General features: G+C 57.5%; 2 protein-coding genes and 2 long non-coding RNA genes across 4 annotated transcripts in view; 1 reads left to right on the forward strand and 3 right to left on the reverse strand.

Moving 5' to 3' along the window:
* Window positions 1–3,110: 3,110 nt before the first annotated feature.
* On the reverse strand, window positions 3,111–7,108 carry LOC115905285 (killer cell lectin-like receptor subfamily F member 1). Its single transcript, XM_030951486.1, has 5 exons — window positions 6,404–7,108; window positions 5,195–5,539; window positions 4,431–4,816; window positions 4,130–4,230; window positions 3,111–4,039 (listed from the first exon to the last, which is right to left on the reverse strand). The coding sequence occupies exons 1-5, from the start codon at window positions 6,432–6,434 to the stop codon at window positions 3,925–3,927; spliced, it is 978 nt and encodes a 325-aa protein (XP_030807346.1). The 5' UTR covers window positions 6,435–7,108; the 3' UTR covers window positions 3,111–3,924.
* Window positions 7,109–7,184: 76 nt separating this feature from the next.
* The window catches only part of LOC115905116 (protein ecdysoneless homolog), a 30,121-nt gene continuing 14,106 nt past the window's right edge, over window positions 7,185–23,199 (forward strand). Inside the window, exons 1-14 of the mRNA XM_030951215.1 lie at window positions 7,185–7,380; window positions 8,371–8,488; window positions 8,844–8,931; window positions 15,742–16,509; window positions 17,056–17,374; window positions 18,169–18,286; window positions 18,633–18,720; window positions 19,764–19,892; window positions 20,039–20,164; window positions 20,919–21,004; window positions 21,570–21,676; window positions 22,099–22,276; window positions 22,721–22,788; window positions 22,866–23,086. Of these exons, the coding sequence (XP_030807075.1) occupies window positions 7,185–7,380; window positions 8,371–8,488; window positions 8,844–8,931; window positions 15,742–16,509; window positions 17,056–17,374; window positions 18,169–18,286; window positions 18,633–18,720; window positions 19,764–19,892; window positions 20,039–20,164; window positions 20,919–21,004; window positions 21,570–21,676; window positions 22,099–22,276; window positions 22,721–22,788; window positions 22,866–23,086 (2,610 nt within the window). The remainder of the gene's footprint in view (window positions 7,381–8,370; window positions 8,489–8,843; window positions 8,932–15,741; window positions 16,510–17,055; window positions 17,375–18,168; window positions 18,287–18,632; window positions 18,721–19,763; window positions 19,893–20,038; window positions 20,165–20,918; window positions 21,005–21,569; window positions 21,677–22,098; window positions 22,277–22,720; window positions 22,789–22,865; window positions 23,087–23,199) is intronic.
* LOC115905287 lies at window positions 13,962–14,552 on the reverse strand. The gene is made up of 3 exons (XR_004060848.1): window positions 14,416–14,552; window positions 14,115–14,215; window positions 13,962–14,024 (listed from the first exon to the last, which is right to left on the reverse strand). It is a non-coding gene; the product is annotated as an uncharacterized LOC115905287 (long non-coding RNA).
* LOC115905288 lies at window positions 14,583–15,254 on the reverse strand. The gene is made up of 3 exons (XR_004060849.1): window positions 15,174–15,254; window positions 14,696–14,794; window positions 14,583–14,600 (listed from the first exon to the last, which is right to left on the reverse strand). It is a non-coding gene; the product is annotated as an uncharacterized LOC115905288 (long non-coding RNA).

Genomic DNA, 23,199 nt, shown 5'->3' on the forward strand with positions numbered 1-23,199 from the left:
AAATGGAGATGTGCTGGTTGGAGCTGTGCTGATTGGAGGCCTCCTCGGTCACGGTCACATGAAATTAAAGTGTTCTCGGTATTTGGTGATATCAGGAGGAACATCAGTAACGTTTTTACATTAGACTTCCAGAGGGCAGACTTGGGCCTGCTTAGGAGACTTATTCAAGTTCCTTGGGAAGCAGCCCTTAAAAAAAAGGAGTTCAGGAAAGGTGGGCATGCTTCAAAACAGAGATCTTTGGCCCAGGAGCAGTCCCTGTGTACCAAAAAATGAGTCAGCAAGGCAAACATCCAGCCTGGATGGGCAACGAGGTTTTGAAGGAACTTAGGAATAAAAGGAGGATGTATCATCTGTGGAAGGAGGGTCAGATTTCTCAGGAAGTATTTAAGGGGACTGCTAGGGAATGTAGGAAAAAAATTAGGGAGGTCAAAACTCAGTTTGAACTTAAATTGTCAACTTTTGTAAAGGATAATAAACATGTGTTTATATATTAATGGTAAAAGGAAGGGTAAGACCAGCTCTTGTTCTCTTTTGGATGCAGGAGGGAACTCAGTAACTGCAGATGAGGAGAAGGCAGAGGTGCTCAATGCCTTCTTTTGCTCAGTCTCTAGTGGGCAATATTTTTTAAAGTAATATTTTTCAATATTTTTATTGGTGACATGGTTGAGGAAATTGAGTCTTTCATTAGTAAATCTGCAGAGGACTCTGAGCTGGGAGCTGTGTCCATCTGTGGGAAGGCAGAAGGGCTCTGCAGAGAGACCTGGAACTGTTGGATGGATGGGCAGAGTCCAAGGAGATGAAGTTTATTAAATCCAAGTGCCCAGCGCTGCATTTTGGCCACAATAGGCCCTGCAATGCTCTGGGCTGGGGACGGTGTGGCTGGGCAGTGCCCAGGCACAAAGGGACCTGGGGGTGCTGGTGACAGCCGGCTGAACATGAGCCAGCAGTGTGTCCTGGTGGCCAGGAAGGCCAAGGGCTCCTGGCCTGGATCAGGAATGGTGTGGCCAGCAGGAGCAGGGAGGTCATTCTGCCCCTGGCCCTGGCCCTGCTGAGGGCACAGCTGGAGTGCTGTGTCCAGCTCTGGCCCCTCAGCTTGGGAAGGACCTTGGGACGCTGGAGCGCGTCCAGAGGAGGCACCGAGGCTGGAGAGGGGCTGGGAACACAAACCCTGTGAGGAACCCCTGAGGGAGCTGGGGGTGCTCAGCCTGGAGAAAAGGAGACTCAGGGAGAGTCCTCATCACTCTCTACAGCTCCTGAAAGGTGCCTGTGCTCAGGTGGGGTTGGGCTCTTTCTCCAGGCAGCACTGACAGAACCAGAGCACACAGTCTCAAGGTGCATCAAGGGAAATGTAGGTTGGATATTAGGAAGAAGTTTTTTTACATAAAGAGTGATAAATAACAAGGATGTTCTGCCCAGGGAGGTGGTGGAGTCAACATCCCTGAATGTGTTTAAAAACAGACTGGATGTGGCACTGGGTGCCAGGGTTGAGTTGAGGTGTTGGGGCTGGGTTGGACTCGATGATCTTGGAGGTCTCTTGCAACCCAACCCAGAGATTCTGTGATTCTGTGGCCGCGGCAGCCGCTCCCTCGGCGATCCCAGCGCCGGGGGCACACGGGGGAAGCCGGCACCAGGTACTCGCCAGAACCCCCCGGCCCTCACCGCGGCCCCTCCGCCCGCAGCGAGCCCCGAGCTGGGGCAGCACCGACCGCAGTCCCACCTGGGCTGGAGCCGCCTCCGAGCTCCGCTGCCGCCGGTGCCGCGCCGCTCCGCTCCCGGGCAGACACAGCGCGGGCTGCTGCTGTCGCCGCATTTAATGCACAGCGGGGCAAAGGGAGGCGCCGCTTTGGCCCATTCAGCGTGCGGGGAAAGCGGCCAGGAGCTCCCTGGCCGGCCGCCAGGAGAGGAGATCGCATGGAATGTCTGGGAAGCGGAGAGCGAGGGGAGAAAGTCGCCTGTGAATATCTGGCGGGCCGGCCGCTGGGGGATGAGATCGGCCCTGAGCATCTGTCGGGCCGGCCCGAAGATGCGATCGCCGCCAGGAGGTGACAACCGCGGCGGGCCTGAGGAGGGGCGGCCGACAGGGGATTATTTTCTGTCCCAGAAAAACTGCGCTAAGAAAAAAGCCCCACACTGGTGAAGCTGCTGAAGAATCTCAGCCCCCGGGAAGCTGCTCCTGGGGGTCCCAATGGGCCCAGGCGGCTGCAGCCAGGGCAGGGGCAGGGCAAGACACATCACAACGCTGCTGGTGCTCGGGGTCTGTCAGCTTTGCAGTTCAGGCAGATCAAATGAATCCCAATTGTCAGCGATTTCCACCACCTGCTATTTCTTCCCTCTTTTCCTAAATGGATTTGACAGCTCTTCCTTTCCTCCCACAGAGCTGTTAAGCAAAATGCCCACCTGCCCCATGGCCATCCCCACCGCCTTCCACCGCTCCAGCCTTGTCCCTCTTTCTCTCCCCTTTACTTGGCGCCACTTTCTCCCTCCTCCTGTCCCTGCCAGCTCCAGCAAAGCCATTTCACCCCCGGCTCCAGCTGCCTCCTGTCCCTCGCTCCCATTTTGCCCACTCTGAACTCCTGGAGCCGCCTGCCCGTGGAGCCGGAGCCGCCGTGGGGCCGGGTCATGGTGCAGGGAATGCTGCCAGGGATTCTTGGGCTGGGCTCGGCCAGGCCAGCTGCCCGGGGCCAGCAAAAGTGCTCTGAGCCTCTGCTTCTGCCCCTGGGCAGGCACCAGAACACAGCAGGAAAGGCTCGCGGGTCTCAAGAAAGGCAGCCAGAGATTTCTTACCCATCATGGATATAACAGAACTGGGGAAATTAATAGAATTCACTATCAAACAAATGAGAGCAAGGGAATGAGAAGTACACCAAATCCTGAAAATGCACGTTCTCCACAGTGCTTTCTCCTTCCTGGGCTTCACTTTATCCTCGATTCCCTCCTTCCCTCCTCCCCACACAGTGGCACAGAGCGATGGGAGTGTTTTGGTTTGAAAGACAGGTGTCTGCTAAGGAAGGCAGGAGCCTCCCTGGCATTGGAAAATGTAAACCCCTTCCCTCTAAATTAATATAATTTTGAAATTAAAGGGTTCTCAAGCAAAGATACGAAAACAGGATAAACACTCCTTTATGAGTAATACTAACAACAGCTTAATTTTTCGGTGCAGCGCTGCCCCGAGCAGGCCCAGCCCCAGCCCCGCCTCTCCCCTCGCTGCAGTTCCGGGCGCGGCCGGCAGGGGCGCTGGCGGCAGCGGCAGCCGGGTCTGAGCCGGGCAGGGAGAGGCGAGCTCAGGGACCCGGGCACCCGAGCAGGGGGGACAGGGCCCTCCGGCACTGAGGGTGACAGTGAGGTGCCCGTGCAGGGGCTGCTCTCACAAGCACAGACTCACCCCACAGCCCCACAGCAGGAGAAGCAGCTCTGGGCTGGGTTGTGGCCGTGGCAGCGAATTCCCTTCCCCAAGCAGCAGCTCTGACCGTCCTTCTCCGAAGCTGAGATAGAGAGAGAAAACGAGCAGCTGACAGACAGACAGACCCTTCTTCACAGTCAGGTGCCTGATGCCGAAAATGGGATTCCTCCTCAGCACGTGTCAGCTGTTCTTCCTCCTCTTCCAAGGACAGTTCACAATTGCCACATTCAGGCCAGTTTGTGATGATTTCCAAGAGGCCAGGCACATTAGGATTTCCCAGTCGAGCTTGTTGTGTCATGAGGGCAATGCACTCACTGCAGGCAGCATCGGGGGCAGGATGGATTGCAGAGACTTTTCCTTTGCAGCCCCAGCCCAGCGCTGGCACTGGGGATGAAGAGGCCCTGAGGTGAGCCTGAGAGGAAGTGCAAGGCACAGGGTGCAGCTGAGGAAGGACAGCCCCGTGCCGGGCTCAGAGGTGAAGCTGGCACTGCCCAGCGTGGAGAAGGTGCTTTGTGCAGCCCCTGTTACAGGGGAGCTTGGGCCTTGCTGCAGACATACGGCCGCTCACTGGAGCAGTTGTCACTCCTCAATCTCCTGTCAGCCAGGTACACACACTGGGAATTGCCAAGGACATCAAACCTGCAGGGAGGAGCAGAGGCAGCGCTGGCTGCCAGGGGAAGCCCTTGTGCCCCTGTGCCCCCAGGCCCTGCCCGGCTCCCCGGCACTCACCGGGAGCTGTAGCTGCTGCCGTCCCCCCAGTGCAGGCGCTCGCCCCGTCTGCGCAGCCCGAGCCAGAAATCGCGGTTCCCGCGGAGGCGGAAGAGCAAATCCTGCCCAGGAGAGAGGAGTGGGAGCTGCCCCGGCCCCTCGGGGGGACACGTGCCCGGGGCTCCCCCCGCACGCCGGGGCTCCTTCCCTGCAAGGCCCCGGCCCAGGGCTGCAGCCCCGGCCCTACGAGCACCGAGCCCGGCCCAGGAGCACCCCCAGGCTGCCCTCGGCCACCCCACACCGCCCGCAGCCCCTCACTCACCATGGCCTCCTCATCCTTGGCAATGGCCAGGGAGGCCCCGAGCTCAGAGCACCATTCCTGGCCCTGCTCCCAGGTGCTGTTATCCCTTGAGAAGTAGTAGCAGACCCCATTGTACCCAACCCAGCCAGGGGGACAGCCCAGAACCAACAGCGGTGTCGCAGGTGTAACTGGAACCTGTGGTGCTGCTGCAGGGGGAAGAGGAGAAGGTCTGAGGATTGCCCTGTGCAGGGAGCAGGGAGCCCGCTCTGCCCCGAGGGGCTGGGCCCAGGCTGCTGCCCCTCCCTTACCTGACTGCACAGCCAAGGCCGCCCCCAAAGCCAGCACCAGCACCAGGAGCAGCAGAATCAGCACCACCGTGCCCACAAGACGGCACCTGAACCGTTCACCTGGAGCAGGAAAGAGCTGCTGGCTGCCAGAAGCAGAGCCGGCCCTGCAATCTGCTCAGCCCATGGCCAGGGAGCAGAGCAGGGAGCCCTGAGCCAGGGTGGGCCTCACTCAGCTGGCAGCCAGAGAGCCAAGAGCCTGGCCACAGGCAGGGACACAGCTGTGGGCACAGCCAGGGACACAGCTGTGGGGACAGGCTGCAGCAGGAGAACTGCACAGCCTTGGGGGCAGCTGGGGCTCTTGCTTCCAGCCACTGATGGGGCCCAGCAGAGCACCAGGCCTCTTGCAGACATCGGGAAACAGCCACACACCTGCCAGCCCTGGCCTTCAGAGGGGACACTGTCCCTTCCTAGAGACCACAGGGGTGGCCCTGCACTCACCTTGGATTCTTTTGAGGTTCCTTCTGTGTTCATTGTTGGTTGCTGCTGTGCCCTGGGGAACCAGGGGCTCCCTCACACTCCCATCACTGGTGCAGAATCCATTCTCCACATCTGCACTCACTGCACGCTCACAAGTGGCATCCCCCTGCTGATGCCCAGAGACTTCTTGGGCCCCAGGCAAGTGTGGAACAGCGGCTGCTGGTGCCTGCTGGAGATGCTGGGGCTCATTCACATCTGCCTGCCCGGAACAAACAGCGCCTTGCTCTCGAGACATCAGTTGTGCTGCTGGCAGATCCTTCGGGAGCTCGGCCTCGGGAACAGCTTTACAGCCGCGCTGATGGCACCCTGAAAGGGACACGATGGGAGGTCACTGCTGGTGCCGGCCCTGCGGGGGCTCGGGAGGGCGGTGCCAGCTGTGGCTGCGCTGTCCCCGCTGCCCAGAGGTGCGGCAGCAGCTGCGGAGACAAGCGCAGCCTCCGGGAGCTCTCCGCTGGCCGCAGCCCCGGCCCCTGTGGCTGCGCAGCCGCTGCAGCCCAGCTCCGTGCCGGGCCAGGCGCTGCCAGCGCCTGCGAGCTGCCGGCTGCTGCTGGCCCGGGGCAGCTGCGGCTCGGAGTCCGCCTGCCCAGGGGCAAGAAGCAGCAGCAGCCCCGGGCTGCTCACCATTGTGCCCCGCATTGCCTGCCCCGGCGCCTCGGAGCCCGGGCACACCGAGCGCCGGCACGGCCGCTGTGGGTCCCTGCCTGTGCCCACGGAGCGGCTCCTGGCACAGAGAGCAGCGCCGAGAAGCCTCGGCCCCGGAGCAGGCACGATGCGGCGCTTTGTGCCCGCACTCGGCGCCTGCAGCGCTTTGGGCTCTGAGGCACGTTCACGTTCATGCCGTGCCAGCCCCGAGCCGGGCACGGACACCTCCCGCCCGGGCAGCGGCCCCGAGCCCGGTGCCGCACGGGCGGGAACGGTCCCGGGCACGGAGCAGTCGCCTCCGTCCTGCCGAGAGCAGCCGGGATGAGCCATCGCTGCCGCGGCACCGGCTCCATCCCGGCCCTCCGGGCAAGGAGGAGAGTGCGGGCAGCCGCTGCCTCGGCGATCCCAGCGCAGGGGGGACACGGGCGAAGCCGGCACCAGGAACTCGCCGGAACCCCCCGGCCCTCACCGCGGCCCCTCCGCCCGCAGCGAGCCCCGAGCTGGAGCAGCACCGACCGCGGGTCCCACCTGGGCTGGGGCCGCCTCCGGGCTCCGCCATCGCCTCGCCGGGCTCCGGGTGCGGCCGCCGCTCCGGAATGAGACGGACGCGCCGCCGCCACCGCCCCTCCGGTCCCAGGCAGACGCACGTGGAGCCGCCGCTGCCGCTGCAGTCTCGAGCTTTTGGGCTGCCTGACAGTTTCCGGCTGAATTTCCCTCCCGCTGGCGGGAACGCAGTCAATCGTGGTGCCGTCGTTTTGCTCCCCAGTCCCGCCGCGGTCCCCTCTTTCCGCGCTCCCCGGTGCCTTCTCTGGGATCGGTTCCTTCACCGTTCTGCCGTCTCGCGGAGCCCGGATTGGGGGATATGAACCCGAGTCTCTTTCGCTCGGCTGAGCCCAATGGAAAGCACTGTGGGTGTCGGAACGGCGTAGCTCACGCGGGGCTGCCCCTCGCTGCCGCCGCGGCTTTCCCCGCTCCCGGGGCTCGGCTTTGCCCGGCGGCTCCGGTTGCCCTCGGGCGACCTCACTCCCGCCCCGTGGCTCCCCAGCGCTGCGGCGGGGCGAACCCCCGGCATTTGCCGGAAGGTCTTTGACTGCCCCTGATTACTGAAGCCTCACGTACTGTGTTTTAGAATGCCTCAAAAATGTGTTGAAATGCTTTTTTAAAGGTTGGCACTAAATTCTAACACAGCCGGCCCAGCCGCTTGGGTCCCTGCCCGTGGACACGCAGCGGCTCCGAGCAGAGAGCGCAGCGCCGTCGCCGCCATCGCGCCGCTCCTCCCCGGGGGCGGAGCGCTTTGGGCCCCGGCGCGATGGAGGCGCTGCGGCGGCCGGCGCTGCCCGAGGACGCGGTGCGCTACCGCCTGTTGGCGGCGGCGGCGGCGGGCCCGGGCGGCGAGGCGCTGCTGCGGCGCTGCGCTGAGCTGGCCCTGGTGCGCTTCGCCCCGCTCCTGGCCGCCTACGTGTGGCAGCGGCAGCCGTTCCGCCTGCGCTACGTGCCGCGCCGCGGTGAGCCGGGAGCGGGCCGGGAGGCACGGCGGGAGAGCGCCTGGAGCGGGGGGACTGGGAGGGGGACCCGGCGGCCGGGAACCGGGAGAGTGTGAGGGGGAACCCGGGAGGGTGTGAGGAGGACTCGGCGGCCGGAATCGAGGAGCGTGTGAGGGGGAACCCGGCGGCCGGGGAACCCGGGTGTGTGTGAGGGGAAAGGGGGGGGCGTGAGGGGGACCCGGCGGCCGGAATCGAGGACCGTGTGAGGGGGAACCCGGGAGCGTGCTAAGGGGACCCGGCGGCCGGAAACCGGGAGCTTGTGAGGGGGGGCCGAGGGGGTGTGAGGGGAACCCGGCGGCCGGACTCGAGGAGCATCTGAGGGGGAACCGGGAGAGTGTGAGGGACACCTGGCGGCCGGGAACCGGGATCTTTTAAAGGGTAATCCGGCGGCAGGGAACCGGCAGCGTGTGAGCGGGAGCTGGGCAGTGTGAGGAGGACCCGGTGGCCGGGAGCCAGAAGCGTGTGAAAGGGAACGGGAATCGTTTGAGTGGGACCCGGCGGCCGGGAAGCGAGGGCGTGTGAGGGGTACCCGGGGGCGGGCGTGTGAGGGGCACCCGGCGGCCAGAAAGCAGGAGTGTGTGAGGGGAACCCGGCGGCCAAAAACCAGGAGTGTGTGAGGGGAACCCGGCGGCCGGGAACCGACGGCGTGTGAGGGGGACCCGGCGGCCAGACACCAGGAGTGTGTGAGGGGGACCCGGCGGGCTCGAACCGGGAGCGTGTGAGGGGGACCCGGCGGCTTCCCAGACTCTCGGTGTCACAGCACGGGTTAACCCAGTGAGGCATCTGGTGCCACCTCCCTGCTGCAGCAGGGCCATCCCCGAGCACAGGACACAAGATTCTGTCAGCAGGGTCTGGGATATCCGCAGTGGGGGAGACTCCGCGGCCTGTGTGGACAATCTGTTCCTGGGCATGGCGTTGCTGAGCCGCCTCTCCTCTCTCTGCCCCGTGCAGGCGAGATCCCGGCGCACCTGGGCGGCACCACGGTGTTCGGGGATAACGTGGAGGATGAGTGGTTCATTGTGTACCTGCTCCGGGAGATCACTAGGGAGTTCCCGGGGCTGGCAGCCAGGTGAGGCGGGTGCTGCTGAGCTGCTTTTGTGGGAGGGCTGCCGAGGGGCAGTGCCTGTGCTCTGAAGGTCCTGTCTTACCATTGCCCATCCTTGGGGGTGTTTCCCCATCCCGTACAGGTTGGAAATGTCCAAGGGCAGGTTGGATGGGGCGTGGAGCAGCCTGGGGTAGTGGAAGGTGTGCCTGGCTGTGGCAAGGGTGTTGGAACCAGGTGTTGATCTTTAAGGTCTCTTCTAACCTAAGCCTTTCTGTGGTTCTATGAGTATTAAAAAAATCCCAGCAGACATGTATTCAGAAGTGTGCTGTTGTGCTCTGCAGGGCTTTTCCTGCTAAATTTCCAATTTGTCCTTGGCCAGGATTGATGACAACGATGGAGAGTTTCTCTTGATAGAAGCTGCTGATTTTTTCCCAAAGTGGCTGAATCCTGAGAACAATGAAAACAGGGTGAGTAAAACTTGTGTATAGTTGGCAAAGTGCCCACAGTGGCCTTTTCTGTAGCAGCTGAAGTTTTCTCTTGCACCTCTAGCCGTGCGGTCTGACTGCCTCTGAAAATCCAGAGTGCTGTCTGTCCCTGACTGTTGCTCCCTTCAGGAGCACTCCCGTGTTCAACTGAACTTTCTATCTCTGCTAGAACCACTTGAATTTTTTTGTTTTTTACCATATTGTGGAGTGTTTAGGGCAGAGGATTTGCTGCCCTCAGAGTAGGGAATGCTCAGGGCTGGGGTGTTGCTGTCTCTGTAAGGACACAGGCTTTGTCTGGTCCAGGTGAAATAATGAGCAGACACCTTCCCCTGGATATGGATGGTTGCTAATGGCAGTGGATTAAAATAGAGATCATTAATTTGGTCAGTAGCAAAAAAACCTGTTTAATTCTTTTTCCCCTGCTCCAAGATTCTTACAAGGGCTGGAACACAACACCAAAATGGATTGCAAGTGTGTAGCTGGAGTGTCAGGCTCATATTTTCCTTTTGTTTGAGGGAACAGACACAGTGGGGGAGTTGAGAACGTTGCATTCAGGGCTTTTCTTAGGATCAGGAACCAGCAGAGGTTGCATGTGGCACCTGAAATGCTGCTTTTTAATGCCTGTGATGCTCTGAATCAGTTAGGCTATGCTGGTTCTCCTGAAGCACTTCTCTAGTTGAAGAGAAGTGTGGTATTATTGTTTTTAAGGAAACAAGGTGTATTTGATGAAACTTGTTGCAGTTAAAACAGGGATTTTTCCTGGTTGGATCGTGGTCTCTGCCTGCTGAAGCCTACTGGAACCCAGGCTAGCTCTGTGCACTCCGGTAGCCACAACAAGAGTGGTGAAGAGTTGGGGCTGGGGTTTGCCCACAGCTGAACCTGAAGAGCTGCCAGCTCCACAGTGCACGCTGCTACAGCCATGGGCAGGGACCAGGCCAAGGAGGAAGGAGGAGGCTCTTTGTCTTGAGGTTCCACAGGGAAAGTTTATTCCAGGTGGAGGGAGCAGGACAAAAGGAGCCCCTCGCCCTCGTTTGCAAGGGGTTTTGTTCAGATACAAGTCAGGAGTGGATACAAACAGCTGAAAACCAGGGAATGCCCAGGGGAGGAGTGAGGGGATCACATCAACACTGTGGGAGCAATCTGGATAGGGAGAGGAGAGGGAAAGGCCACGCGGGCCAATGGGGCATCGTGGATTAGGGGAGTTCCAAGTGGGTTTCAGTCAGGGATTGGCCCAGGGGTGAGTGGCAGGGAACATTCAGGAAAAAGGGGCAGAGCTGCCTTGACAGGCAGGCAAGGAGGGGCAGGGTTGCCTTGACAGGCAGGGAAGGGACTAGAACAAAGGGAGGGGAATAGTTTGAGGGACACTTTTAAGGGAGGGTTCAACTTAGGGAAAAACCAACTTGGGGAAAACATGGGGGGATAACGGAATGAATGAACCATTTAGCAGTAACTTAAGGGAAAAAAACGAACCGCAACAGTGAGGCCAACTGGCCTATAATTACCGGGATCCTCCTTTCCACCCTTGTTGTGGATGGGTGTCACACTGGCCAGCTTCCAGCCATCTGGAACCTCTCCAGTGAGCCAGGGCGGTTGGGAAATGATGGAGAGCAGCTTCCCAAGCTCACCTGCCAGCTCCCTCATCCCCCTGGGGTGCATCCCCTCTGGGCCCACAGATTTATGAACATCCAAGCAGCTCAGCAGTTCTCTGACTGCCTCCTCCTGGATAACAGGGGGCCCATTCTGCTCCCTGACACCATCCACCAGCCCAGGAGGACACTTGTCCTGAGGACAAGCTGTGTTCCCACTGAAGGCTGAGGCAAAGAAGGCGTTGAGCACCTCTGCCTTCTCCTCCTCTGCAGTTACTGAGTTCCTTCCTGCATCTAATAAAGAGCACAGGCTGGTCTTACCCTTCCTTTTACCATTAGTATATTTGTAAAAATGTTTTTTATTATCCCTTACAAAATTACCAAATTAAGTTCAAGCTGAGCTTTGCCCTCCCTACATTTTTTTCCCCACATACCCTAGCAGCCCCCTTAAATACTTCCTGAGAAACCTGACCCTCCTTCCAAAGATGATACATCCTCCTTTTATTCCTAAGAGCCTTCAAAACCTCATTGCCCATCCAGGCTGGACGTTTTCCTCATTGAGTCATTTTTTGCACACAGGGACAGTCTGTTCCTGTGCCCTCAAGATCTGTGTTTTGAAGTATGCCCACCTTTCTTGAACTCCTTTGATTTCAAGGGCTGCTTCCCAAGGAACTCTCTGAATAAGTCTCCTCAATAGGCCAAATCTGCCCTCAGGAAACCCAGTGTAAAAGTCTTGTTGATGTTCCTCCTGATTTCACCAAATGTCGAGAATTCTGTAATCATGATCACTGTGCTCTGAGCGGCCTCCAACCAGCACATCTCCCACCAGCCCCTCTCTATCTGCAAACAACAGATCTAACATAGTCCCTCTCCTGGTGGCCTCACCCACTAGCTGTGACAAAAAGTTGTTCTCCACACGCTGTAAAAATTTCCCGGACTGCCTTTTTTCAGCAATATTAAATTCCCAGCTGATATCTGTCAGGTTGAAGGCACCCACAAGAACAATGCTGATGATCCTGAAACATTCTCTAGCTGCTTATAGAATGAGTTCTCCACCTCTTCTTCCTGGTTGGGTGGATGATAACAGACTCCCAGTAGGGTGTCAGCCTTGTTGGCCTTCCCCTTAATTCTTACCCATTCAGCTTCATCCTCATTAGTTTCAATACCCACGGCATCAAAAGCCTCCCTAATATAAAGGGCCACCCCTCCACCTCTTCTCCCTTTCCTGTCTCTCCTGAAGAGCTTGTAGCCATCCAGTGCAGCGCTCCAGCCATGTGAGTCATCCCACCTCGTTTCTGTGATGGCAATTACATCATAGCTCTGCTGCTGGACCATGGCCTCCAGCTCTTCTTGTTTGTTACCCATGCTGCACGCACTGGTATCCATGCACCTCTGCTGGACTGCTGATTTCACTCCTGTCTCAGGCTTACCACCCTTGGGCCTGCTTCCAGACAGCCCAGCTGCATCCCCTTTGCCCTTCAATCCTAGTTTAAAGCACTCTCAACAAGTTCTGCCAGTTCATGAGCTAAAAACCTGCTGCCCTTAACAGAGAGATGGAGCCCATCTGGTTGCAGCAGGCAAGGTGCCATAGAAATTGCCCCATGATCAAAGAATCCAAAATTCTGGCGATGACACCAACCCTTGAGGAACCTGGTGATAATGTGAGCGCTCCTGTTCCTTTCATTTGCTCCCTTTGGCTGCACTCCCAGAGCCTTTTTTAGTCAGAGAGCTGCTCACTGACAGAGGAAGCACTACCCGGTCCTGCCTGAACTCACAGTCCCATCGTACAGCTATTTTTTGTGACACTTTGGCAGTGGCCACTACTGGTGCAGTATTTTTAGTATATTTTATACTATTCTCTGAATTTTATTCCCTTCACATATCGCAGTCTTTCCTGTGACACTTTTTAACCAGTGCAGCCGCCCTGACGGTGCCTCAGGGCAGCTCTTTTAATGTTACCAGGTGGAGGGAGACCCGGTGGTGCAGCATTTTCTTCTGTTTATTTTATTCTCTCAATTTTATTGCAGCAGCACCTCACTGTCCCTCGGTGCAGCTCCTTTAGAGACAAGGAGCCGTCTCAACAGGCAGCTGCAGCCAGGGGAGGGGCAGGGCAAGACACATCACAACGCTGCTGGTGCTCGGGGTCTGTCAGCTTTGCAGTTCAGGCAGATCAAATGAATCCCAATTGTCGGCAATTTCCACCACCTGCTATTTCTCCCTCTTTTCCTAAATGGATTTGACAGCTCTTGGTTTCCTTCCAGAGAGCTGGAAAGCAAAATGCCCACCTGCCCCATGGCCATCCCCACCACCTTCCACCGCTCCAGCCTTGTCCCTCTTTCTCTCCCCTTTACTTGGCGCCACTTCCTCCTTCCTCCTGTCCCTGCCAGCTCCAGCAAAGCCATTTCAGCCCCTGGCACCAGCTGCCTCCTGTCCCTCGCTCCCATTTTGCCCACTCTGAACTCCTGGAGCCGCCTGCCCGTGGAGCCGGAGCCGCCGTGGGGCCGGGTCATGGTGCAGGGAATGCTGGCAGGGATTCTTGGGCTGGGCCAGGCCAGGTGCCCGGGGCCAGCAAAAGCGCTCTGAGCCTCTGCTCCTGCCCCTGGGCAGGCAACAGAACACAGCAGGAAAGGCTTGCGGGTCTCAAGAAAGGCAGCCAGAGATCTCTCACCCATCATGGGCAGAACAGGCCTGGGAAAATTAATTTTAATTAAATTTATTATTTAAAAAATCAGAGCAGGGGAATGAGAAGTTAGCCAAACTCAAAAAATGCACCTTCTCCACACTGTTCTCTCCTTCTTGGTCTTCACCTTGTCCCCAGTTCCCTCCCTCCTCCCCACACAGTGGCACAGAGGCATGGGGGTTACAGTCACGCCATGTCACTGCATCTCTCTCCGAGAGACAAATCCGTGTCCTGCTCCAGGCTGGGATTCCTCCCACAGGAGGACAGTCAGATCCTTCACAGCAGACAGACAGCAGACCCTTCTTCACAGTCAGGTGCCTGATGCTGAAAGGTGGATTCCTGCTCAGCACGTGTCAGCTGCTCTTCCTCTTCCAAAGACAGCCCAAAAGTGTCCCATTCTGGCCACTTTGTGATGATTTCCAAGAGCCCAGGGCAATTTGGATTTCCCATTGGAGCTTGTTGTGTCCTGAGGGCAATGCACTCACTGCAGGCAGCATCGGGGGCAGGATGGATTGCAGAGACTTTTCCTTTGCAGCCCCAGCCCAGCGTTGGCACTGGGGATGAAGAGGCACTGAGGTGAGCCTGAGAGGAAGTGCAAGGCACAGGGTGCAGCTGAGGAAGGACAGCCCCGTGCCGGGCTCAGAGGTGAAGCTGGCACTGCCCAGCGTGGAGAAGGTGCTTTGTGCAGCCCCTGTTACAGGGGAGCTTGGGCCTTGCTGCAGACATACGGCTGCTCACTGGAGCAGTTCCCACTCCTGAATCTCTCATCAGCCAGGTACACACACTGGGAATTGTCAAAGACGGGAACCCTGCAGGGAGGAGCAGAGGCAGCGCTGGTTGCCAGGGGAAGCCCTTGTGCCCCTGTGCCCCCAGGCCCTGCCCGGCTCCCCGGCACTCACCGGGAGCTGTAGCTGCTGCCGTCCCCCCAGTGCAGGCGCTCGCCCCGTCTGCGCAGCCCGAGCCAGAAATCGCGGTTCCCGCGGAGGCGGAAGAGCAAATCCTGCCCAGGAGAGAGGAGTGGGAGCTGCCCCGGCCCCTCGGGGGGACACGTGCCCGGGGCTCCCCCCGCACGCCGGGGCTCCTTCCCTGCAAGGCCCCGGCCCAGGGCTGCAGCCCCGGCCCTACGAGCACCGAGCCCGGCCCAGGAGCACCCCCAGGCTGCCCTCGGCCACCCCACACCGCCCGCAGCCCCTCACTCACCATGGCCTCCTCATCCTTGGCAATGGCCAGGGAGGCCTCGAGCTCGGAGCACCGTTCCTGGCCCTGATCCCAGGTGCTGTAATCCCTTGAGAAGTAGTAGCAGACCCCATTGTACCCAACCCAGCCATTTGGACAGCCCAGAATACACTGTGATGTTGCAGGTGTAAGTGGAACCTGTGGTGCTGCTGCAGGGGAAAGAGGAGAAGGTCTGAGGATTGCCCTGTGCAGGGAGCCCGCTCTGCCCCGAGGGGCTGGGCCCAGGCTGCTGCCCCTCCCTTACCTGACTGCACAGCCAAGGCCGCCCCCAAAGCCAGCACCAGCACCAGGAGCAGCAGAATCAGCACCGCCGTGCCCACGGGATGGCACCTGAATCGTTCACCTGGAGCAGGAAAGAGCTGCTGGCTGCCAGAAGCAGAGCCGGCCCTGCAATCTGCTCAGCCCATGGCCAGGGAGCAGAGCAGGGAGCCCTGAGCCAGGGTGGGCCTCACTCAGCTGGCAGCCAGAGAGCCAAGAGCCTGGCCACAGGCAGGGACACAGCTGTGGGGACAGCCAGGGACACAGCTGTGGGGACAGGCTGCAGCAGGAGAACTGCACAGCCTTGGCGGCAGCTGCGGCTCTTGCTTCCAGCCACTGATGGGGCCCAGCAGAGCACCAGGCCTCTTGCAGACATCGGGAAACAGCCACACACCTGCCAGCCCTGGCCTTGCGAGGGGACACTGTCCCCTCCCTAGAAGGCACAGGGGTGGTCCTGCACTCACCCAGGAATCTTCTGAGGTTCCTTTTGTGTTCTTTGTGTGTTGCTGCTGTGCCCTGAGAAGCCAGGGGCTCCTTCACACTCGCCTCGCTGGTGCAGGATCTATTCTCCACATCTTCATTCACTGCATTCTCACAAGTGGCATCCCCCTGCTTATGCCAAGAGGCTTCTTGCGCCCCCGGCAGGTGTGGAGCTGCCGCTGCTGGTGCCTCCTGGAGATGCTGGGGCTCCTTCTCAACTCCACGAATGGAGAAGGATCCACTCTTGTGGTGCTCACGGCAGGCATCTCTCTGCCCAGAACAAACAGCGCCTTGCTCTCGAGACATCAGGAGTGCTGGCAAAGCACTTAGGAGCTCGGCCTGGGGAACAGCTTTACAGCCGCGCTGATGGCACCCTGAAAGGGACACGATGGTAGGTCACTGCTGGTGCCGGCCCTGCGGGGGCTCGGGAGGGCGGTGCCAGCTGTGGCTGCGCTGTCCCCGCTGCCCAGAGGTGCGGCAGCAGCTGCGGAGACAAGCGCAGCCTCCGGGAGCTCTCCGCTGGCCGCAGCCCCGGCCCCTGTGGCTGTGCAGCCGCTGCAGCCCAGCTCCGTGCCGGGCCAGGCGCTGCCAGCGCCTGCGAGCTGCCGGCTGCTGCTGGCCCGGGGCAGCTGCGGCTCGGAGTCCGCCTGCCCAGGGGCAAGAAGCAGCAGCAGCCCCGGGCTGCTCACCATTGTGCCCTGCATTGCCTGCGCCGGCACGGCCGCTGTGGGTCCCTGCCTGTGCCCACGGAGCGGCTCCTGGCACAGAGAGCAGCGCCGAGAAGCTCCGGCCCCGGAGCAGGCACGATGCGGCGCCTTGTGCCCGCACTCGGCGCCTGCAGCGCTTGGGGCTCTGAGGCACGTTCAAGTTCATGCCGTGCCAGCCCCGAGCCGGGCACGGACACCTCCCGCCCGGGCAGCGGCCCCGAGCCCGGTGCCGCACGGCCGGGAACGGTCCCGGGCACGGAGCAGCCGCCTCCGTCCTGCCGACAGCAGCCGGGATGAGCCATCGCTGCCGCGGCACCGGCTCCATCCCGGCCCTCCGGGCAAGGAGGAGAGCGCGGGCAGCCGCTCCCTCGGCGATCCCAGCGCAGGGGGGACACGGGCGAAGCCGGCACCAGGAACTCGCCGGAACCCCCCGGCCCTCACCGCGCCCCACCGCCCGCAGCGAGCCCCGAGCTGGGGCAGCACCGACCGCGGTCCCACCTGGGCTGGAGCCGCCTCCGAGCTCCGCCGCCGCCTCGCCGGGCTCCGGGTGCGGCCGCCGCTCCGGAATGAGACGGACGCGCCGCCGCCACCGCCCCTCCGGTCCCAGGCAGACGCACGTGGAGCCGCCGCTGCCGCTGCAGTCTCGAGCTTTTGGGCTGCCTGACAGTTTCGGGATGAATTTCCCTCCCACTGGCGGGAACGCAGTCAATCGTTGTACGGTCGTTTTGCTCCCCAGTCCCGCCGCGGTCCCCTCTTTTTCGCGCTCCCCGGTGCCTTCTCTGGGATCGGTTCCTTCACCGTTCTGCCGTCTCGCGGAGCCCGGATTGGGGGATATGAACCCGAGTCTCTTTCGCTCGGCTGAGCCCAATGGAAAGCACTGTGGGTGTCGGAACGGCGTAGCTCACGCGGGGCTGCCCCTCGCTGCCGCCGGGGCTTTCCCCGCTCCCGGGGCTCGGCTTTGCCCGGCGGCTCCGGTTGCCCTCGGGCGACCTCACTCCCGCCCCGTGGCTCCCCAGCGCTGCGGCGGGGCGAACCCCCGGCATTTGCCGGAAGGTCTTTGACTGCCTCTGATTACTGAAGCCTCACGTACTGTGTTTTAGAATGCCTCAAAAATGTGTTGAAATGCTTTTTTAAAGGTTGGCACTAAATTCTAACACAGTCGGCACGGGGCCGCTTGGGTCCCTGCCCGTGGACACGCAGCGGCTCCGGGCAGAGAGCGCAGCGCCGTCGCCGCCATCGCGCCGCTCCTCCCCGGGGGCGGAGCGCTTTGGGCCCCGGCGCGATGGAGGCGCTGCGGCGGCCGGCGCTGCCCGAGGACGCGGTGCGCTACCGCCTGTTGGCGGCGGCGGCGGCGGGCCCGGGCGGCGAGGCGCTGCTGCGGCGCTGCGCTGAGCTGGCCCTGGTGCGCTTCGCCCCGCTCCTGGCCGCCTACGTGTGGCAGCGGCAGCCGTTCCGCCTGCGCTACGTGCCGCGCCGCGGTGAGCCGGGAGCGGGCCGGGAGGCACGGCGGGAGAGCGCCTGGAGCGGGGGGACTGGGAGGGGGACCCGGCGGCCGGGAACCCGGGTGTGTGTGAGGGGGAACCGGGAGGGTGTGAGGAGGACTCGGCGGCCGAAATCGAGGAGCGTGTGAGGGAGAACCCGGCGGCCGGGAACCGGGATCGTGTGTGAGGGGAAAGCGGGGGGGCGTGAGGGGGACCCGGCGGCCGGAATCGAGGACCGTGTGAGGGGGAACCCGGGAGAGTGTGAGGGACACCTGACGGCCGGGAACCGGGATCTTTTGAGGGTAATGCGGCGGAAGGGAACCGGCAGCGTGTGAGCGGGAGCTGGGCAGTGTGAGGAGGACCCGGTGGCCAGGAATCAAGGGCGTGTGAGGGGGAACCGGGGGGGGGGCGGGGGGCTGTGAGGGGAACCCGGCGACCAGAAACCAGGAGTGTGTGAGGGGGATCCGACGACCAGAAACCAGGAGTGTGTGAGGGGGATCCGACGACCAGAAACCAGGAGTGTGTGAGGGGGACCCGACGGGCTCGAACCGGGAGCGTGTGAGGGGGACCCGGCGGCTTCCCCGACTCTCGGTGTCACAGCACGGGTTAACCCAGTGAGGCATCTGGTGCCACCTCCCTGCTGCAGCAGGGCCATCCCCGAGCACAGGACACAAGATTCTGTCAGCAGGGTCTGGGATATCCGCAGTGGGGGAGACTCCGCGGCCTGTGTGGACAATCTGTTCCTGGGCATGGCGTTGCTGAGCCGCCTCTCCTCTCTCTGCCCCGTGCAGGCGAGATCCCGGCGCACCTGGGCGGCACCACGGTGTTCGGGGATAACGTGGAGGATGAGTGGTTCATTGTGTACCTGCTCCGGGAGATCACCAGGGAGTTCCCGGGGCTGGCAGCCAGGTAAGGCGGGTGCTGCTGAGCTGCTTTTGTGGGAGGGCTGCCGAGGGGCAGTGCCTGTGCTCTGAAGGTCCTGTCTTACCATTGCCCATCCTTGGGGGTGTTTCCCCATCCCGTACAGGTTGGAAGTGTCCAAGGGCAGGTTGGATGGGGCGTGGAGCAGCCTGGGGTAGTGGAAGGTGTGCCTGGCTGTGGCAAGGGTGTTGGAACCAGGTGTTGATCCTTAAGGTCCATTCTAACCTAAGTCTTTATGAATATTTAAAAAAATCCCAGCAGACATGGATTCAGAAGTGTGCTGTTGTGCTCTGCAAGGCCTTTCCTGCTAAATTTCCAATTTGTCCTTGGCCAGGATTGATGACAACGATGGAGAGTTTCTCTTGATAGAAGCTGCTGATTTTCTCCCAAAGTGGCTGAATCCTGAGAACAATGAAAACAGGGTGAGTAAAACTTGTGTACAGTTGGCAAGGTGGCCACAGTGGCCTTTTCTGTAGCAGCTGGAATTTTCTCTTGCACTTCTAGCCATGCGGTCTGACTGCCTCTGAAAATCCAGAGTGCTGTCTGTCCCTTACTGTTGCTCCCTTCAGGAGCACTCCCGTGTTCAACTGAACTTTCTATCTCTGCTAGAACCACCTGCATTTTATTTTTGGTTCTACAATATTGTGGAGTGTTTAGGGCAGAGGATTTGCTGCCCTCAGAGTAGGGAATGCTCAGGGCTGGGGTGTTGCTGTCTCTGTAAGGACACAGGCTTTGTCTGGTCCAGGTGAAATAATGAGCAGACACCTTCCCCTGGATATGGATGGTTGCTAATGGCAGTGGATTAAAATAGAGATCATTAATTTGGTCAGTAGTAAAAATCCTGTTCAATTATTTTTTCCCTACCCCAAGATTCTTACAAGGGCTGGAACACAACACCAAAATGAATTGCAAGTGTGTACCTGGAGTGTCAGGCTCATACTTTCCTTTTGTTTGAGGGAACAGACACAGTGGGGGAGTTGAGAACGTTGAATTCAGGGCTTTTCTTAGGATCAGGAACCAGCAGAGGTCGCATGTGGCACCTGAAATGCTGCTTTTTAATGCCTGTGATGCTCTGAATCAGTTAGGCTATGCTGGTTCTCCTGAAGCACTTCTCTAGTTGAAGAGAAATGTGGTATTATTGTTGTTAAGGAAACAAGGTGTATTTGATGAAACATGTTGCAGTCCAAATAGGGATTTTACAGAACATCAAGGATTTTTCCTAATGTATTTAGACTGACAAAAGTTCATATTTATTTGGGTATTTCAATTTGGGACAAACTTTGTAAATCCTGAAAAGCAATTTATCAGAAAAATATACCCAAGATATATTTTGAATGCAGTCTCAGGTACTGGCTGTAATATGGGGGCCTTCAAACCCCCTCTGGTGAGCCTGGAGGGAGTTTGATGGCTGTCCCCAGCAGAGTCCTGCTGCAGGGAGTGTTTGTTTCTGCTCTGGCTGTTTCAGGTGACTTTCACTCGGTGTTTATATGCACAGCTGGTGCAGCAGCAGTTTGTTCCAGACAGACGCAGTGGATACACCCTGCCCGCCCCATCTCATCCTCAGTACAGAGCCTACGAGCTGGGCATGAAGCTGGTAATGGTTCCTGGTGCATTTTGGACTTGGTTCATGCATGTCCAGGGAGTGGGTCCTTGTCTGGAAGTTGCCTGCTTATCCAGAAAAATGTGAGCAAAGTCCATCACACCTTGAGAACCTCTTGTTGTTGCATCTTTTATCTGCAGGCTCATGGCTTTGAAATTTTGTGCTCCAAGAGCAGTAAAGTAGCTCCTGATGCCAAGAGAAACGTGTTAAGCGGTCCTCTGTGGGAGAGATTCCTCAGGAGCTTGAAGGAGAAGGATTATTTCAAGGTCTGTGTTTATTTCAGTGGCTGTGGTTTTAAACATTCCAGGGAAAATACATTTTAACTCCTGAACTTGTGTAAGGAGGGGCAGGAGCTTGAATCCTTATCTCTGTGTCAAATGAATTAATGTGTTTAAAGGGGACATGTGCTGTTTGTTCCCCTTTGAAAGTAATTTATTTTGGAAATTAAAAAGGAAAAAGCAAGATGTGGGGATTGATTAATTCATCTAAAGCAAAGGGAGAAATACACTTGAGTGAAGAAAACCACCATATGTGATTGTGTGAGGTGTAACTGATTGCACTGGTTTACATTTCATTTCCACCCCTCTAGAATTAAATACTCTTCAAGATCCATACATAACACCATAGGCCTATCTGGGCCCATGCAAGTGTAATTTTTATGTGTGTGTGGTTTTTGTGGGTTATGGGGGTTTTGGTGAGGTTTTCTGAGGTTTTTTTTTAAAGATGCCTTTGACTACTTCTTTGAAGTTAATAAATGGAACATAAATTGAGTACTTACTTGAAGGTTATAAAATTGGACAACTTTTTTGAGATTCTTAGGTTAATATCCTTTAATATACTTCAAATACAGGAATGGCCTTTGCTGTATTGAGTTCCAGGTGTACGTGGCAAAGAGGTTTTAGTTGTTTTGGTTCTCTCAGAATTTCTGTGTGACCAACAGTCATCCTTAGGAAGCCTGACTGTGAGGAGGAAGGGGAGGGAGAATTGTTTGGGCTCATGCCTGTGACTTGCATTCAATAGGGAGAAATGGAAGGATCAGCCAAGTACCTGGAACTGTTGCACATGGCAGAAGATCACTTCCAGCAATCTGTTGCAGTGCCAGAAAGGTGAGAGCTACTTGAAATTCATGAGTGTCATATACCCTACAAATCCTGTAAGTGACCTTTGAAATCCTTGTTACAAACACCTGAACCCTTTAAAGTTTCATTGAAAAGCAGTTCCAGTGAATAATGGATACAGGGTCATCTGTCTCCTTTGCTCAAGGGGCTGGCTGTGGATTTCTCTGGATGATCAAATCCAGTAAATAAATCACTACAGAAATATCTGAGGCTTTGCCAGCTCATAATATCTCGACTGTTAGGTTTTGAGTTTCCAGTCTGTGCTGTTTGGGATCAGGTAATCTTAATATTTACCAAGGCAAGATAAATGTAAATAAAAAGAGCCATGACCAATGGGCTTTGGAGCCATCAGCTGGGAATTGCAGGAACTGACTGTGTCCTGTTTTGGCCAATGCTCTGTGTAGTACTCTGGTACTTCCCCCAGATTCATTTCCCTTTTTGATGTGTTTGCATAGAAGGAAAAATGAAGAATCCGAGTGAAAAACTGAATGCAGAGCTTGTGATCCCATTTAATCAATTTCAGTAAATTGAATTGATTTTTTTTTACTTCTAACTCTGTTGAAGTGAGCCCAGGTGATGAAATCTTGACACTACTACAGACAACACTCATTGATCTGAAGGAATTTGAGAGAGAAGCATCTTGTCTTCCTGCAGAGGATGGTGAGCTGGCTGGGGGGAATTGTTCCTATTACAGATGATTATTTGTGGGGGGAGAGGGGCAATGCTGACAGCTGTGAAGGGAGAGCCAGTCCAGCCTTCCTTAAGACTAAACACTGGATTGGCTCTCCCAATATAGACTAAGCCTTTCTTCCTCCCCTTAGTGGCCAAAGGTTTCTCAGTGACTGGAATGGTCTCTCTTAGTCTGAGCTCTGCAAAGCAGAGTTTTTAAGTAGTGACAAGAAATCTCCACTCAGTTCTTCTCATCCTCACTCTGCCTTTTGCTGTGTGTGACCCAGGACCAGCACAACAACTGAGCTGCAGAACTGAGCTGCAGGATGATTGCAGTCCTGTCAGTCAGCTGGTTTGGGCCTGTGGGCCAGCAGGCTTGTGCAGAGTAACAGATCTGTGCTGTGTTCTTTCAGATGACAGCTGGCTGGATATTACACCAGGTGCTCTGGATCAGATGCTGAAGGAGACAAGAAATGAGTCTGTTCCTTCCACAAATGAGGAGGGGCAAAAATATGACTTGGAAACAGTTGCTGAGAGCATGAAGGCTTTTGTGTCCAAAGTCTCCACGCACGAAGGAGCAGAAATTCCTTGGTAGTAGCACTTGGAGTTTGGGTCTGGGGTAGAATGTTGCACTCTGCTGCAGCCCTGTGGTTGGTTCTGTGATGCAGAGAATCAGAGTTTGAAGGTGCTGTGCAGAGCAGGGCCTGAAGCAAAGCCAGAGCAGGGAACATGTGCTTGCTTTAAATCAGCTTGGTACCACTCTGGCACTGGTGCAGGTTCAAGTGCTGCAAGCTGAGCTGCTCTCTGTCCCTCAGGTTGATTTTGTGGTCTTCACAATTTTTCTCTTTTATGCCAAGAATTCTTCCACTCACTGTTTCATGTCTAATGCATACAGGCTTCAAACTTTTGAGGCCTTTTAAATTCAAATGTCCCAACTTTGGTCCTGTCTTGAGAGAAATCAATATGGCTTGTGCCTGTGTCAGGCTTAGGCAACCATAAAAGCTTTATTTCTTTAAAAATCCTTTTATATTTCAGGTCATCTGATGAATCCCATGTTACCTTTGATGTGGATTCTTTTACAAAAGCTCTGGACAGAATTTTAGGTGAGATTGCTTCTTTATTTGAAACAAATGCCAGCAGTGATTTCTTTGCTGTTTTACTGACACAAAATCATGTCCAGGGGCAGACTCAGAGGAGCTGGATTCTGATGATCTGGATGAAGAGGAGGAGTTTGGTTTCTCAGATGAGGATGATGAAGAGCTGGATGCTGGGAATGAAGGGCAGGAGCAGAAGGTGTCTGCTGAGGAGCTCGTGGGCAGTCTCAAGGCGTACATGAAGGAGATGGACCGTGAGCTGGCCCAGACCAACGTTGGGAAAAGTTTCAGCAGCCACAAGAGAGGGGTGAGTGTGCCTTGAGCTCTGATTTGCAGCAGTAATTTCCAAGCAGGAAATGTGCTGCAAGGGGCCGTTCTGAGTAATGTGATCAGGACCTTCCCACGTGCAAGCAAATGTGC

This window comes from Camarhynchus parvulus, chromosome 6, assembly GCF_901933205.1.
Source record: "Camarhynchus parvulus chromosome 6, STF_HiC, whole genome shotgun sequence".
Lineage (NCBI taxonomy): Eukaryota > Metazoa > Chordata > Aves > Passeriformes > Thraupidae > Camarhynchus > Camarhynchus parvulus.